The 11974-nt window shown below is 46.4% G+C and overlaps 1 protein-coding gene across 1 annotated transcript; it reads right to left on the bottom strand.

The window, feature by feature from the left end:
* Positions 1-324: 324 nt before the first annotated feature.
* On the bottom strand, positions 325-2216 carry HNRNPA0 (heterogeneous nuclear ribonucleoprotein A0). The gene has a single exon (XM_030212239.1). It carries the CDS (start codon positions 2090-2092, stop codon positions 1169-1171), a length of 924 nt encoding a protein of 307 aa, XP_030068099.1. The 5' UTR covers positions 2093-2216; the 3' UTR covers positions 325-1168.
* Positions 2217-11974: the final 9758 nt, after the last annotated feature.

Here is an 11974-nt window from a genome sequence, read left to right as displayed (position 1 = left end):
GGTGGGGGGGGGGGGGGGGGTCACAGACTTACCACATACCACAATCTCTCAAAGAGAAGATTACTCTGCATTAGTAGTCATTTTATTTGGTGGTCAATGTGCCAGAAAAGGCAGAGAAGGAATTTGATGAACACAGGCCTGTCTTAAATTGCATGCATACGAAGTGCAAACAAGGGGCCCTTTCTAAATATCTAGAACTAGAGTGAAAACTTTCTACTTTTCTTTGAAGTTTTAAATCAGGAACCCAAGAACTCACATTTTATATAGAGATCAATGTTATCTATACAGAAAAAGAGACAAATAAATAGGCCTGAAACTAAGCAATCTGGCATTTGAAATATTTTATATGAATGAAACACATGCGTAACAAACTGTATTGCTCCAGAACTACACAGTACATACATTGACACCAAAAATGCCTTTTAAGAAATGCCCAGCAGGGACAACTACTTAGCACAAAATGGTGGATGTACACAAACTGCAAAGGTATATTAATTTTTAATGACACCATCCACCAATTAGTAGGTGAAATTGTTTGCAATTTTGTTTTTTTGAAATCCAAAAAGCTACTAGCAGGATAGCAAAACATCAGGACCTTAGGGAAAATATCACCTTATTTGTCTTTAAAATACTACTCAAAATACATTTTGCTGATATAACCGAACAAAACTAAAAACTTAATCGATTGTGAAAGGAAAAAAAAAATACGGAGTGAATCCTAGAAAGGAAAAAAAGTTAGACAGAAGTCAGAAACAATGATTTATTTAAAAAATAAAACGTAAAAACGATTTACAGGATGCTCATTCTCTTTCGTTTTAATGGAACCGGAACAGGCTTCATAGAAAAAAATTCAGCCAGGCGTTAGCAAACTCCTTCCACTAAAGGAACCTCCCACCCCTTAAACGCGGGATTTTGCTCCAGATGAAACTGGGCCCCAGAAAATTAAGCTTTTTTTAATTTTTTTAAATTTTGCTTTGTTGCTGCTAGTATAAAAAACGACCAATGTCCAGGAATAATAAAAAATAGAGTCCATCGTGACTGTAACACAAAAAACGTGGCCGAGTCTGGTCTTCTGGCGCCCACAAGCGGCGCCATTTGCCGCCGCCGCCGCCGAGGGGGGGAGGGGGACGGGCCGGCGCGAGGAGGCGGTGGGAGGGAGGGCGGGCTTTTAGTAGGAGCCACCTCCGTAGGAGCCGCCGCCGCCGTACGAGCTGCTGCCGTACCCGCCATAGCCCCCTCTGTAAGGTCCGCTGGTGCTACTCCTGGCGCCCCAGCTGCCGGCGGTCTTCATGGGCCCGAAGGCGGACTGCTGCTGGCTGTAGCTGCCGAAGCTGTTGTAGCCGTTTCCGTAGCCTCCTCCGCTCTGGTCCCCGTAGCCTCCGTACGAGCTGTATCCGCTGCCCACAGAGCCGAAGCCGCCGTACGCGCTGTAGCCGCCGCCTCCTCCTCCGCCGCTCTTGGCGCCCGTCAGGCCGTTCTGGTTGCGGGCTCCGCCGCTGCTGCGGCCGCGGCCTCCGCGCCCGCCGCCGCGCGACGAGCGGCCCGGGCCCGACTGGATGTCCTCTTTGGGTACGGCCTTCTTCACCTCCACGCGGTGGCCGTGGATGGGGTGGAACTTGACCACGGCGGCTTTGTCGGCGGAGTCGTGGTTCTCGAAGTAGACGAAGCCGAAGCCGCGCTTCTTGCCCGACTGCTTGTCGGCGATGATCTCGGCCTTCTCCACGGGCCCGAACTGCAAGAAGTGCGCGATCAGGTCCTCCTCGGCCACGTCCTCCTTCAGGCCGCCCACAAAGAGCTTCTTCACCTTGGCGTGCGCGCCCGGCTTGGCCGAGTCCTCTCGCGACACGGCGCGCTTCAGCTCTACGTTGTTGCCATCCACCACATGGGGCGAGGCGGCCATGGCGGCGTCGGCCTCGTCGCTCGACGAGTAGGTGACGAAGCCGAAGCAGCGCGAGCGCTTCGTCTGGGGGTTCACCACCACCACGCAGTCCGTCAGCTGCCCGTAGGTCTCGAAGTGCTCGCGCAGGCCCGCCTCGGTCGTCTGCACGTTCAGGCCTCCGATAAAGAGCTTACACAGCTGCGAGTTCTCCATTGCTGCCGCTGCTCGTGCTGCTGCTGCTGCTACCGCGCCGCCGCCCCCGGCTTCCTCAACGTCCTCGGCCGCCAGAGAGAGCGAGGAGAGAGAGATCGCGCGCGCGTACTCCCGCACAGCGCTTGCTTAGAACTGACGTCACAAAGAGCACGCTTTAACCGCCCCTCCTTCTCCCCCCTGCGTCGAGCTGGGAGGAGTCCCGTAGGTTCTGACGTAGGCTCACGCCGGCTAGGGCAACCCATAGACGTTAACAGAAGAGCCCGCGTCGGCTCCCATAGGGTGTCTAAGCCGCTTGCGCCTGCCTCCTTTTCTCGCGCTCTTTCTTCCCCCTCTACTTCTCTCTGCCCTCGGCCAGCCGGAGCCCGCCTTGCTGAGCGTTTGTACGCAGGCGCCGGAAGTTGGGCTAGCGCCGCGCGGGAGTTTTAAAAAGTTCACGTGGCTCCGGGTGAGAAAAGGGTAACGTGGAGTGAAATGATTGCACCCTGCGCGTTGTGAATTCTTTCAAAATGGGATGCGCTAAAAATGTCATGATAGTGTTCTCCCTTTTCTTTTACCCTGCTTTTATACCTCCTACACCGTTATCACAATCAGTATCACTTTTGTTTCCCGCCAAAGCAAACAAAGATAGACCCTTATGGATTATGAACTTGTGCTATTATGAAAATCGCACAGTGTAGTCCATACATGTAGTCTCGTTCAAAAATATTTTTATTGTTTTTTTTTGGTTCGCCATTTTATTTATCTCTACTAGGTCCACCTTTGGTAACCCACTTTTGACCCCTGACCCACCAGATTGAAAATAAGACAAGTGCAGTAAACTTTCTTCGAAATATGGAGAAGGAATATGTTGATGTTTTCTATGTCTAGTCCTTCTCTTTTTAATTTAATGTACACAGAGGTATTTAAGTGTGTAGATTATATGTGACAGTCTCACAATGCTTCTATTTACACAAGTAAATGGCCCTAGAAATAGGAATCAGCTCTGAGGGTGCTGCCTTGAACACCCCCAATATTGAGCACACTCCTTGAGAGTGTCAAGGGAAGGATAATTTGCATTGGGTTTAAGCAGCACCCGTAATGATTATGGAAAAGTTGGCTCCTATGGCCCTGGTTCCCCAGATTCAAATGGGTTATGGTTTGGGCAGGCCAAAAAATTGTATGTGGATTTCTAATTTTACAATTGGAATACACATATATTTACCTCAGAACTGAAAAGGGGACATGTCCATGGTGTGGGGGGGGGGGGGGGCATGGGTGAGTCAGGGGTATTCACTAAAGATGCACACACTATGTTAAATTTGGGGGATCTGCGCCTAATTCAGGTGTGAGGATTTACACCAGGGTTCACTTGGTGTAAATTTGCAGATCCCAGTGTTATGAGTTATTCTACAAACAGTGCCCAGCTCAGAGCGCCACGTATAGAATAGTGCTCATTGCATTTTTTTTGGCACCATTTACTAAATTTTTTTTTAATTTCTATTTATTGGTAAATAGTCAATTTACAAGTCATAACACTTGAATAAGCAATTCAGAGAGGTAAAAAATTACATCCAATAATGCAAAAAAAGGCAAATGGTTAATCTTCTTTTAGACCACAATTTAAGGAGGCCTGTGTAACATGTGGAGGGGCATAATTGAACGAAAACGTCTATCTCCATGGGCGTTTATCTCCGAGAACAGGTCCGTGAAGGGGCGGACCGAACCGTATTTTCGAAAAAAAATAGACGTCCATGTTTTATTCGACAATTTGTGAGCTGGGCGTTTTTGTTTTTCAGTGATAATGGAAAATGAAAGCGCCCAGCTCAAAAACGAATAAATCCAAGGCATTTGTTCGTGGGAGGGGCCAGGATTCGTAGTGCACTGGTCCCCCTCACATGCCAGGACACCAACCGGGCACCCTAGGGGGCACTTTTACAAAAACAAAAAAAAAGGTAAAAGAGCTCCCAGGTACATAGCACCCTTCCCTTGTGTGTTGAGCCCCCCAAATCCCCCTCAAAACCCACTGCCCACAAGTCTACACCATTATTATAGCCCTAAGGGGTGAAGGGGGGCACCTACATGTGGGTACAGTGGGTTTGGGGGGGGGGGGGGGGTTGGACGACTAATAAGCATTAAGCAGCACAATTGTAACAGGTAGGGGGGGATGGGCCTGGGTCCACCTGCCTGAAGTCCACTGCACCCCCTAACAACTGCTCCAGGGACCTGCATACTGCTGCCAGGGAGGTGGGTATGACATTTGATGGTGAAAATAAAAAGTTGTGAAACATCATTTTTTTGTGGTGGGAGGGGGTTAGTGACCACTGGGGGAGTCAGGGGAGGTCATCCCCGATTCCCTCCGATGGTCATCTGGTCATTTAGAGCACTTTTTGAGGCCTTATTCGTGGAAAAAACAGGGTCCAGGAAAAGTGCCCTAAATTCTAGCTACAAACGCATACTTTTTTTCCATTATCGGCGAAAGGCGTCCATCTCTCCTCGGCCGATAACCACGCCCCAGTTCCACCTTCGCCACGCCCCCGTCAACTTTGTACGCTTCCACGATGGAGTGCAGTTGAAAACGTCCAAAATCGGCTTTCCATTATACCGATTTATTCGTTTTTGTGAGATAAATGTCTATCTCCCGATTTGGGTCGAAATCTAGGCATTTTTCTCTTTCAATTATAAGGTGGATAGTAACTTAGTAACATAGTAAATGACGGCAGATAAAGACCTGAATGGTCCATCCAGTCTGCCCAACAAGATAAACTCATTTTACATGGTATGTAATACTTTATATGTATATCCGAGTTTGATTTGTCCCTGCCTTTCTCAGGGCACAGACTGTAGAAATCCGCCCTGCACTGGGTTTATTCTCCAAATACCAGCGTTGTCACCCAATGTCCGCTAAGATTCTATAGATCCACTCCTTCTAAACAGGATTCCTTTGTGTTTATCCCACGCATGTTTGAATTCCATTACCGTTTTCATCTCCACCACCTCCCAAGGAAGGCATTCCAAGTATCCACCACCCTCTCTGTGAAAAAATACTTCCTGACATTACTCCTGAGTCTGCCTCCCTGCAACCTCTATTCATGTCCTCTAGTTCTACCACCTTCCCGTCTTCGGAAAAGGTTCGTATGCGGATTAATATCTTTGAAATATATGAACGTCTGTATCATGTCACCCCTGTTTCTCCTTTCCTCCAAGATATACGTATTCAGTTCAGCAAGTCTCTCCTTGTAAGGTTTGCAACGCAAATCCCATACCATTTTCGTAGCTTTTCTTTGCACCACTTCCAATCTTTTTACATCTTTAGCCAGATACGGCCTCCAAAACTGAACACAATACTCCAAATGGGGCCTCACCAACGACTTGTAGTGGGGCATCAACACCTCCTTTCTTCTGCTGGTTATATCCCTCTCTATGTAGCCTAGCATCCTTCTAGCCACAGCCGTCACCTTGTCACATTGTTTCTTCACCTTCATATCCTCCGACACCAGTCTCTAATCTCTCCCCTCCTATTCGGTATATAACTCAGGAGATAAGCTTCAAAATATTATTTCACAAATAACGCTATAACACGCTATTACCCTCCCCTTATTATTTATTCTCAAGTGTGGGTAATACTGTGTGGACCTTTTTTTAAATCTATGAAGGCACGTAATTGTTCTGGAAGAAAAAAGACATATTTTATCCCAATATACTTAACAACACATTTGCTTGGATAATTCAGATAAAAAGAAGCCCCCAATGTTAAAGTGTCCATTCTTAAGGCCAGAAACGCTTTCCTCCTATCTTGTGTTTGCTTTGTGACGTCTGGGAATATCCAGACTTTTTTACCATAGAACAAAGTTTGCAAATTTCGGAGGGATAGCCTTTTCACCGCTTCCAAGTCTTGCTCGAACACAAATGAAACCAATAAGGTCATCCTTTCTGAATCTGCTGATAGTGATGTTTCTAAAAGTTCAGATATATTTACTAAATCTTTCTTTTCTTGACCAATCATTTCCACTATTTACTAAATTTAATACAAAATAAGTTTAAAAAAAAAGCTGCTAGATTTTAGTGAGGTTTTCTACCTTGCAGTGGCTTAGCTACATGGGGCCTGAGGGGGGCTGGGCCCCCGTAGATTTGGCCCTGGCCCCCCTGGCGACGATCCCCTTGAACTCCCCTCCCGCCACCAACCCTCCCCCGCCGCCGTCCACCCCGCTGCCGCATCAGATACCTCGTTTGCTGCAGCCGAAGAGATTCTTCTTTAGTTCAGCGCCGGAGTAGCACCTTTGTTCAAGGAAGTTCCTGCTGTGATCAGCTGTTTCTGATGCCTTACGTCCTGCACGTAAGGTGTCAGAAACAGCTGATCACAGCAGGAACTTCCTTGAACGAAGGTGCTACTCCAGCGCTGAACTAAAGAAGACTCTCTTTGGCTGCAGCAAACAAGGTATCTGATGCGGCAGCAGTGGGGGAGGGTTGGTGGCGTGAGGGGGGCCCAATGTGGTGGCGGGGGGGGGGCGACGGTGGGGGGTTGGTGGCGTGAGGGGGGTCCAATGTGGCAGCTGGGGGGGGCGACGGCGGGGGGGGTTGGTGGTGGGAGGGGGGTCCAATGTGGCGGCTGCAGCGGCTGGGGGGGCGACGGCGGGGGGTGGCTAAACAGTGCCCCCCACCTCGGGCTCTGGCCCCCCCTCCCAGCAAGGTCTGGCTACGCCCCTGGTACCTTGGAGAGAAATTTAGGGGATCTTTTACTAAAGATTAGGGCACGTTATCAGCAGCAGTGCCCATTGGAATAAAATGGGCCCTGTGGCAGATAACATGCCCTAACCTTTAGTAAAAAGGCCTCAGTTCAGGGTAGGAATCTGTTATAACACCCCATTGTTACTGCAGAGCAGAGGGGATATACTGCTTTGCAGATTGATTGACTCATGCTCCGATGATCGGAACTCCCGCAGTAAGCCAACAGTGCTGAAACATACTGCTGGGAACAGCACAGACAATTAGCTCGCCAATGCTCAAAGGAATTGGTATGCAAATGATATGTGTACTGTTAAAGCAAAAGCAAGGAGGGGGGACGTGCATAGCACATGTGCAGAAGAGTTTCACAGTAAGCTCAGCTCCTGTGCACATGCACCAGGCAAACCCTAACGTGAAACACACATTGGCATCTGTTTTCTGCGCCTTTAAATATAAGCTTTTCAATTATTATATATATATTTTTTACTTGGAAAGCTTATATTTAAACGCAGGGAACAGGTGCCACAATGTGTGCTTTCACTTTGGGTTTGCTCGGACTTGTGCAAATTTGTTTCTCACTACTGGCACTTATAGTAACATAGTAGATGACGGCAGAAAAAGACCTGCACGGTCCATCCAGTCTGCCCAAGAAGATAAACTCATGTGCTACTTTTTGTGTATACCGTACCTTGATTTGTATCTGCCATTTTCAGGGCACAGACCGTAGAAGTCTTGCCCAGCACTAGCCACGCCTCCCAAACACCAGCCCCGCCTCCCAATCTCGGCTAAGCTTCTGAGGATCCATTCCTTCTGAACAGGATTTCTTTATGTTTATCCCACGCATGCTTGAATTCCGCTACCATTTTCATCACCACCTCCCGCGGGAGGGCATTCCAAGTATCTACCACTCTCTGCGTGAAAAAATACTTCCTAACATTTTTCTTGAGTCTGCCCCCCTTCAATCTCATATCATGTCCTCTAGTTCTACCGCCTTCCCATCTATGGAAAAAGTTTGTTTGCGGATTAATACCTTTCAAATATTTGAACGTCTGTATCATATTACCCCTGTTTCTCCTTTCCTCCAGGGTATACATGTTCAGGTCAGCAATTCTCTCCTCATACGTCTTGTAACGCAAATCCCATACCATTCTCGTAGGTTTTCTTTGCACCGCTTCAATTCTTTTTACATCCTTAGCAAGGTATGGCCTCCAAAACTGAACACAATATTCCAGGTGGGGCCTCACCAAGACTTATACAGGGGCATTAAAACCTCTTTTCTTCTGCTGGTCACACCTCTCTCTATACAGCCTAGCAACCTTCTCGCTACGGCCACCGCCTTGTCACACTGTTTTGTCGCCTTCAGATCCTCAGATACTATCACCCCAAGATCCCTCTCCCCATCCGTACCTATTAGACTCTCCCCGCCTATCACATATGCCTCCCGTGGATTTCTACTCCCTAAGTGCATCACTTTTCATTTCTTCGCATTGAATTTTAATTGCGAAACCTTAGAATATATTCAGAAATTTTCTATCCTTCATGAGTCACAATCAGGCTTCCGATCTGCCCACAGCATAGAAATGGTCCTCCTTACTCTAATAACTAAATTCAAACAGGAAATCGCAACTAGAAACAAAATCCTCCTTTTGCAATTTGATTTGTTAAGCGCTTTTGACATGGTAGATCATAACATTCTTGCTAAACTTTTGGACAAACTTGGAATTGGAGGTAGTATTATCAATTGGTTAAGAGACTTCATCACAACCAGGTCTTATCAAGTTAAAGGAACCACAAATATATCATCCCCATGGTCATCTGAATGCAGAGTACCACAGGGATCTCCTCTCTCCCCAATACTCTTCAATATCATGATGATCCCCTTGGCCAGATTATTAGCCAAACATGGCCTTAATCCCTTTATATATGCTGATGACATCACCATTTTTATTCCCTTTAAATCAAATTTATCCGAAATCTCTGATAAAATCACTACTGGTATGTCCACCTTGATCTCATGGGCCAATGCCTTTAAAATGAAATTAAATAAAGAAAAAACTCAATACCTAGTCCTCTCGTCTCAATACTCCCCATCTCTCCCGGCCACCCATACCCCAGATGTAATCATCCTCATTTCCAGTAGTTTAAAGAACCTTGGAGTTACAATAGATAGTCATCTATCCTTCGATAACCACGTTAAGCTGATCACAAAGAAAATGTTTAATATGATGTGGATCCTGAAGCGAGTGAAATCCTATCTTCCATTGAACACTTTCCGGAACCTGGTTCAATCCACAGACATCACTCAGGTTGATTATTGCAACAGTGTTTTCCTTGGATGTAAATCCCAAGTCCTGAAAAGTCTCCAGACTGCCTAGAACACAGCAGCCAGACTTATATTTGGAAAGTCAAGATTTGAAAGCGCCTTACCCCTTCGAGAAAGGCTTCACTGGCTCCCCATCAAAGAGAGAATATACTTCAAGGTCCATACAATGATCCATAAGATCATATCAGGAGAATCCCCCAGTTATATGAACAACCTGATTGACCTCCCAATTAGAAATAGAACAATGTCATCGCGAACATACCTCAATCTACACCTCCCAAACTGCAAAGGTGTCAAGTACAAAACATACTATGCATCCAGTTTCTCCTTTCTGGGTAGGCAACTTTGGAATGCTCTCCCAAGACCCATCCGAGCTATTAATAACTATTTACCTTTCAGGAAAATGTTACAGTCCCATTTTTTCAAGCAAGTTTACCCTAATGGACCAGCTTAATTCCACCAGATCACCTACGATACTCCTGCTAAGACGTCGACGCTTACTCTGACACCCAATGTTATACTCAATCCCTCATCTTCTTCCCTCCATCCTTTACCATTTCCCTCCCATTCTCCTTCCCTTTCACCTATCATATCCTTGTCTACCGTCCTTATTCTAGTTACGTTCTTTTCACATGTCCTTTGTAATGCCTTTCATAATGTAAGTAGTTATGATCATCACAATTTATAATACTGCTCCTACATTTCCTTGTTTTTACTGTATTCTTTACCATGTAAGATGCTTTCTTTTACTATGTAAGCCGCACTGGACCTGCTGTATGTGGGAAAGAGCGGGGTACAAATGTAATAAATAAATAGACCATTCTTCTAGCTTCCGCAGATCTTTTTTCATGCTATCCACTCCCTCCGGGGTGTCCACTCTGTTGCAAATCTTAGTATCATCCGCAAAAAGGCAAACTTTACCTTCTAACCCTTCGGCAATGTCACTCACAAATATATTGAACAGAATTGGCCCCAGCAGCGATGCCTGAGGCACTCCACTACTCACCTTTCCCTCCTCCGAGCAAATTCCATTAACCACCACCCTGTGGCTTCTGTCCGTCAACCAGTTCCTAATCCAGTTAACCACTTCAGGTCCCATCTTCAGCCCGTCCAGTTTATTCAAGAGCCTCCTGTGGGGAACCCTGTCAAAAGCTTTGCTGAAATCTAAGTAGATTACGTCTATAGCACGTCCTTGATTCAATTCTCCGGTCTCCCAGTCAAAGAATTGCACGGCTTCCATCTGCACCCAAACTGTAGAAAACCCAGCAGATTTTAAAGAAAGAATCATGAGAAATCCTCTTGAAACTTCCTAACACCTGCTTCGAGCTGGCATTAGTTTTTACCGCGGTAAGGCAGCTTTATCTTGTGCGTTGTTGTTTGAGCATTGTGAGGAAATAGGAAGTGAGCTCATTAACATATGTTTGACTTCATTAGCATGCTATTTGCGCAAATCTTTGGCATTCTCGTTTTCCACTCTAGAGCGTCTGAGCATTCTTCGCTCACTAATGCAGGTGCTAGTTCGGCTCAAATGGCCTCTAGCACCCGTGTTTGCTTCTGACATCAAGGAATGGAATATTTAAGATTTATAGCTGCCTTTCCAAATAATATGCTGAAAGTGGAATTACCGTAACAAAACAAATAATTTAATACGTCAGTTGTACAAACGGAACAAATCTTACTATTGATCTAAATATTTAAATTTAATAAGAAACTGCTACACAAATGTAAAACCACAGTTCAGTCAAAGACTACTATAAAGATCCAAAAGCAGAACAGCTACAGATGGAACTCTTTGCCCAAACAACTCCGTCAAACTAAAGACTATTTCATATTTCGTAAACTATTGAAAACTCACTTGATAAGATTGAGCTGTAACAATAGAAATAACTAACCCTCTAACTAAACCTGCAATAACAACAACTCTGTCCATATTCACATTCTATCCTATGTATTACAGACATGTTATATGATCAGGATTTCATGTTATGTTGTTATTAGTAATTTTGTGTGTGTGTATATATATATATATACAAACTTTGTTCTATGTAATGCAGGGCCGCCGAGAGACTGGGCCAGGGCAAGGCTGCCCCCAGGGCCCCCCCTGAGGTTGTCGCCGCCGCCCCCCTCCACCCATCCACCACCGGGCCGGGCCCCCTGAATTCAAATCACAGCGCCTCACCTCGCTCCGTGTGAAACTGCAGCAGTGGCAGTCTGCAGATCGCCTCCCTTCGGGCCTTCCGTCCCTTTGTCCCGCCCTTGCGGAAGTTACGTCAGACGAGGGCGGGACACAGGGAGGGTAGGCCCGAAGGAAGGGATCTGCAGACTGCCGCTGCTGCGCTTTCACGCAGAGAGAGATGGTGAGGCGCTGTGATTTGAATGGAGGGGGCCTGGCCCGGTGGCGGACGATCGACAGAACCGAGGGCAGGCGGGTGGGACTGCTGCGCCGGGCCCCCCCTTGGAGGCCCGGGCTCGGGGAATTTTGTCCCCCCTGCCCCCCCTGTGGCCCTGATGTAATGCCTTGTCAGTTCTACTTTTGTTATATTGTGAGCCACATTGAACTTGAATCCTATTTGAGATAATGTGGGATATAAATGTCAAAAATAAATATAACAGACTTATTTCCCTCAAACAATTCCAAATCACTAAAGGGACCTTTTACTAAGCTGCACTAAAAAAGTGTCCAGCGCTATGACTAGCGTGTGGGTTTCCATTGTGCTGAGGCCACTTTTAGTGCATTTGTAAAATAGCTGCATTTTCCATTTTTGCAAAAATGGCAACACGCTAATTGTCCCATTTAGCGCATGAGCCCTTTACCATCCAAGGGAAAAAAATTGAAATGCTTATATTTAAAGGCGCAG

The sequence above is a fragment of the Microcaecilia unicolor genome, chromosome 8 (assembly GCF_901765095.1).
Source record: "Microcaecilia unicolor chromosome 8, aMicUni1.1, whole genome shotgun sequence".
Classification (NCBI taxonomy): domain Eukaryota; kingdom Metazoa; phylum Chordata; class Amphibia; order Gymnophiona; family Siphonopidae; genus Microcaecilia; species Microcaecilia unicolor.
Note: the sequence above shows the minus strand (reverse complement) of the source record. Positions and strands in the feature narration are given on the sequence as shown.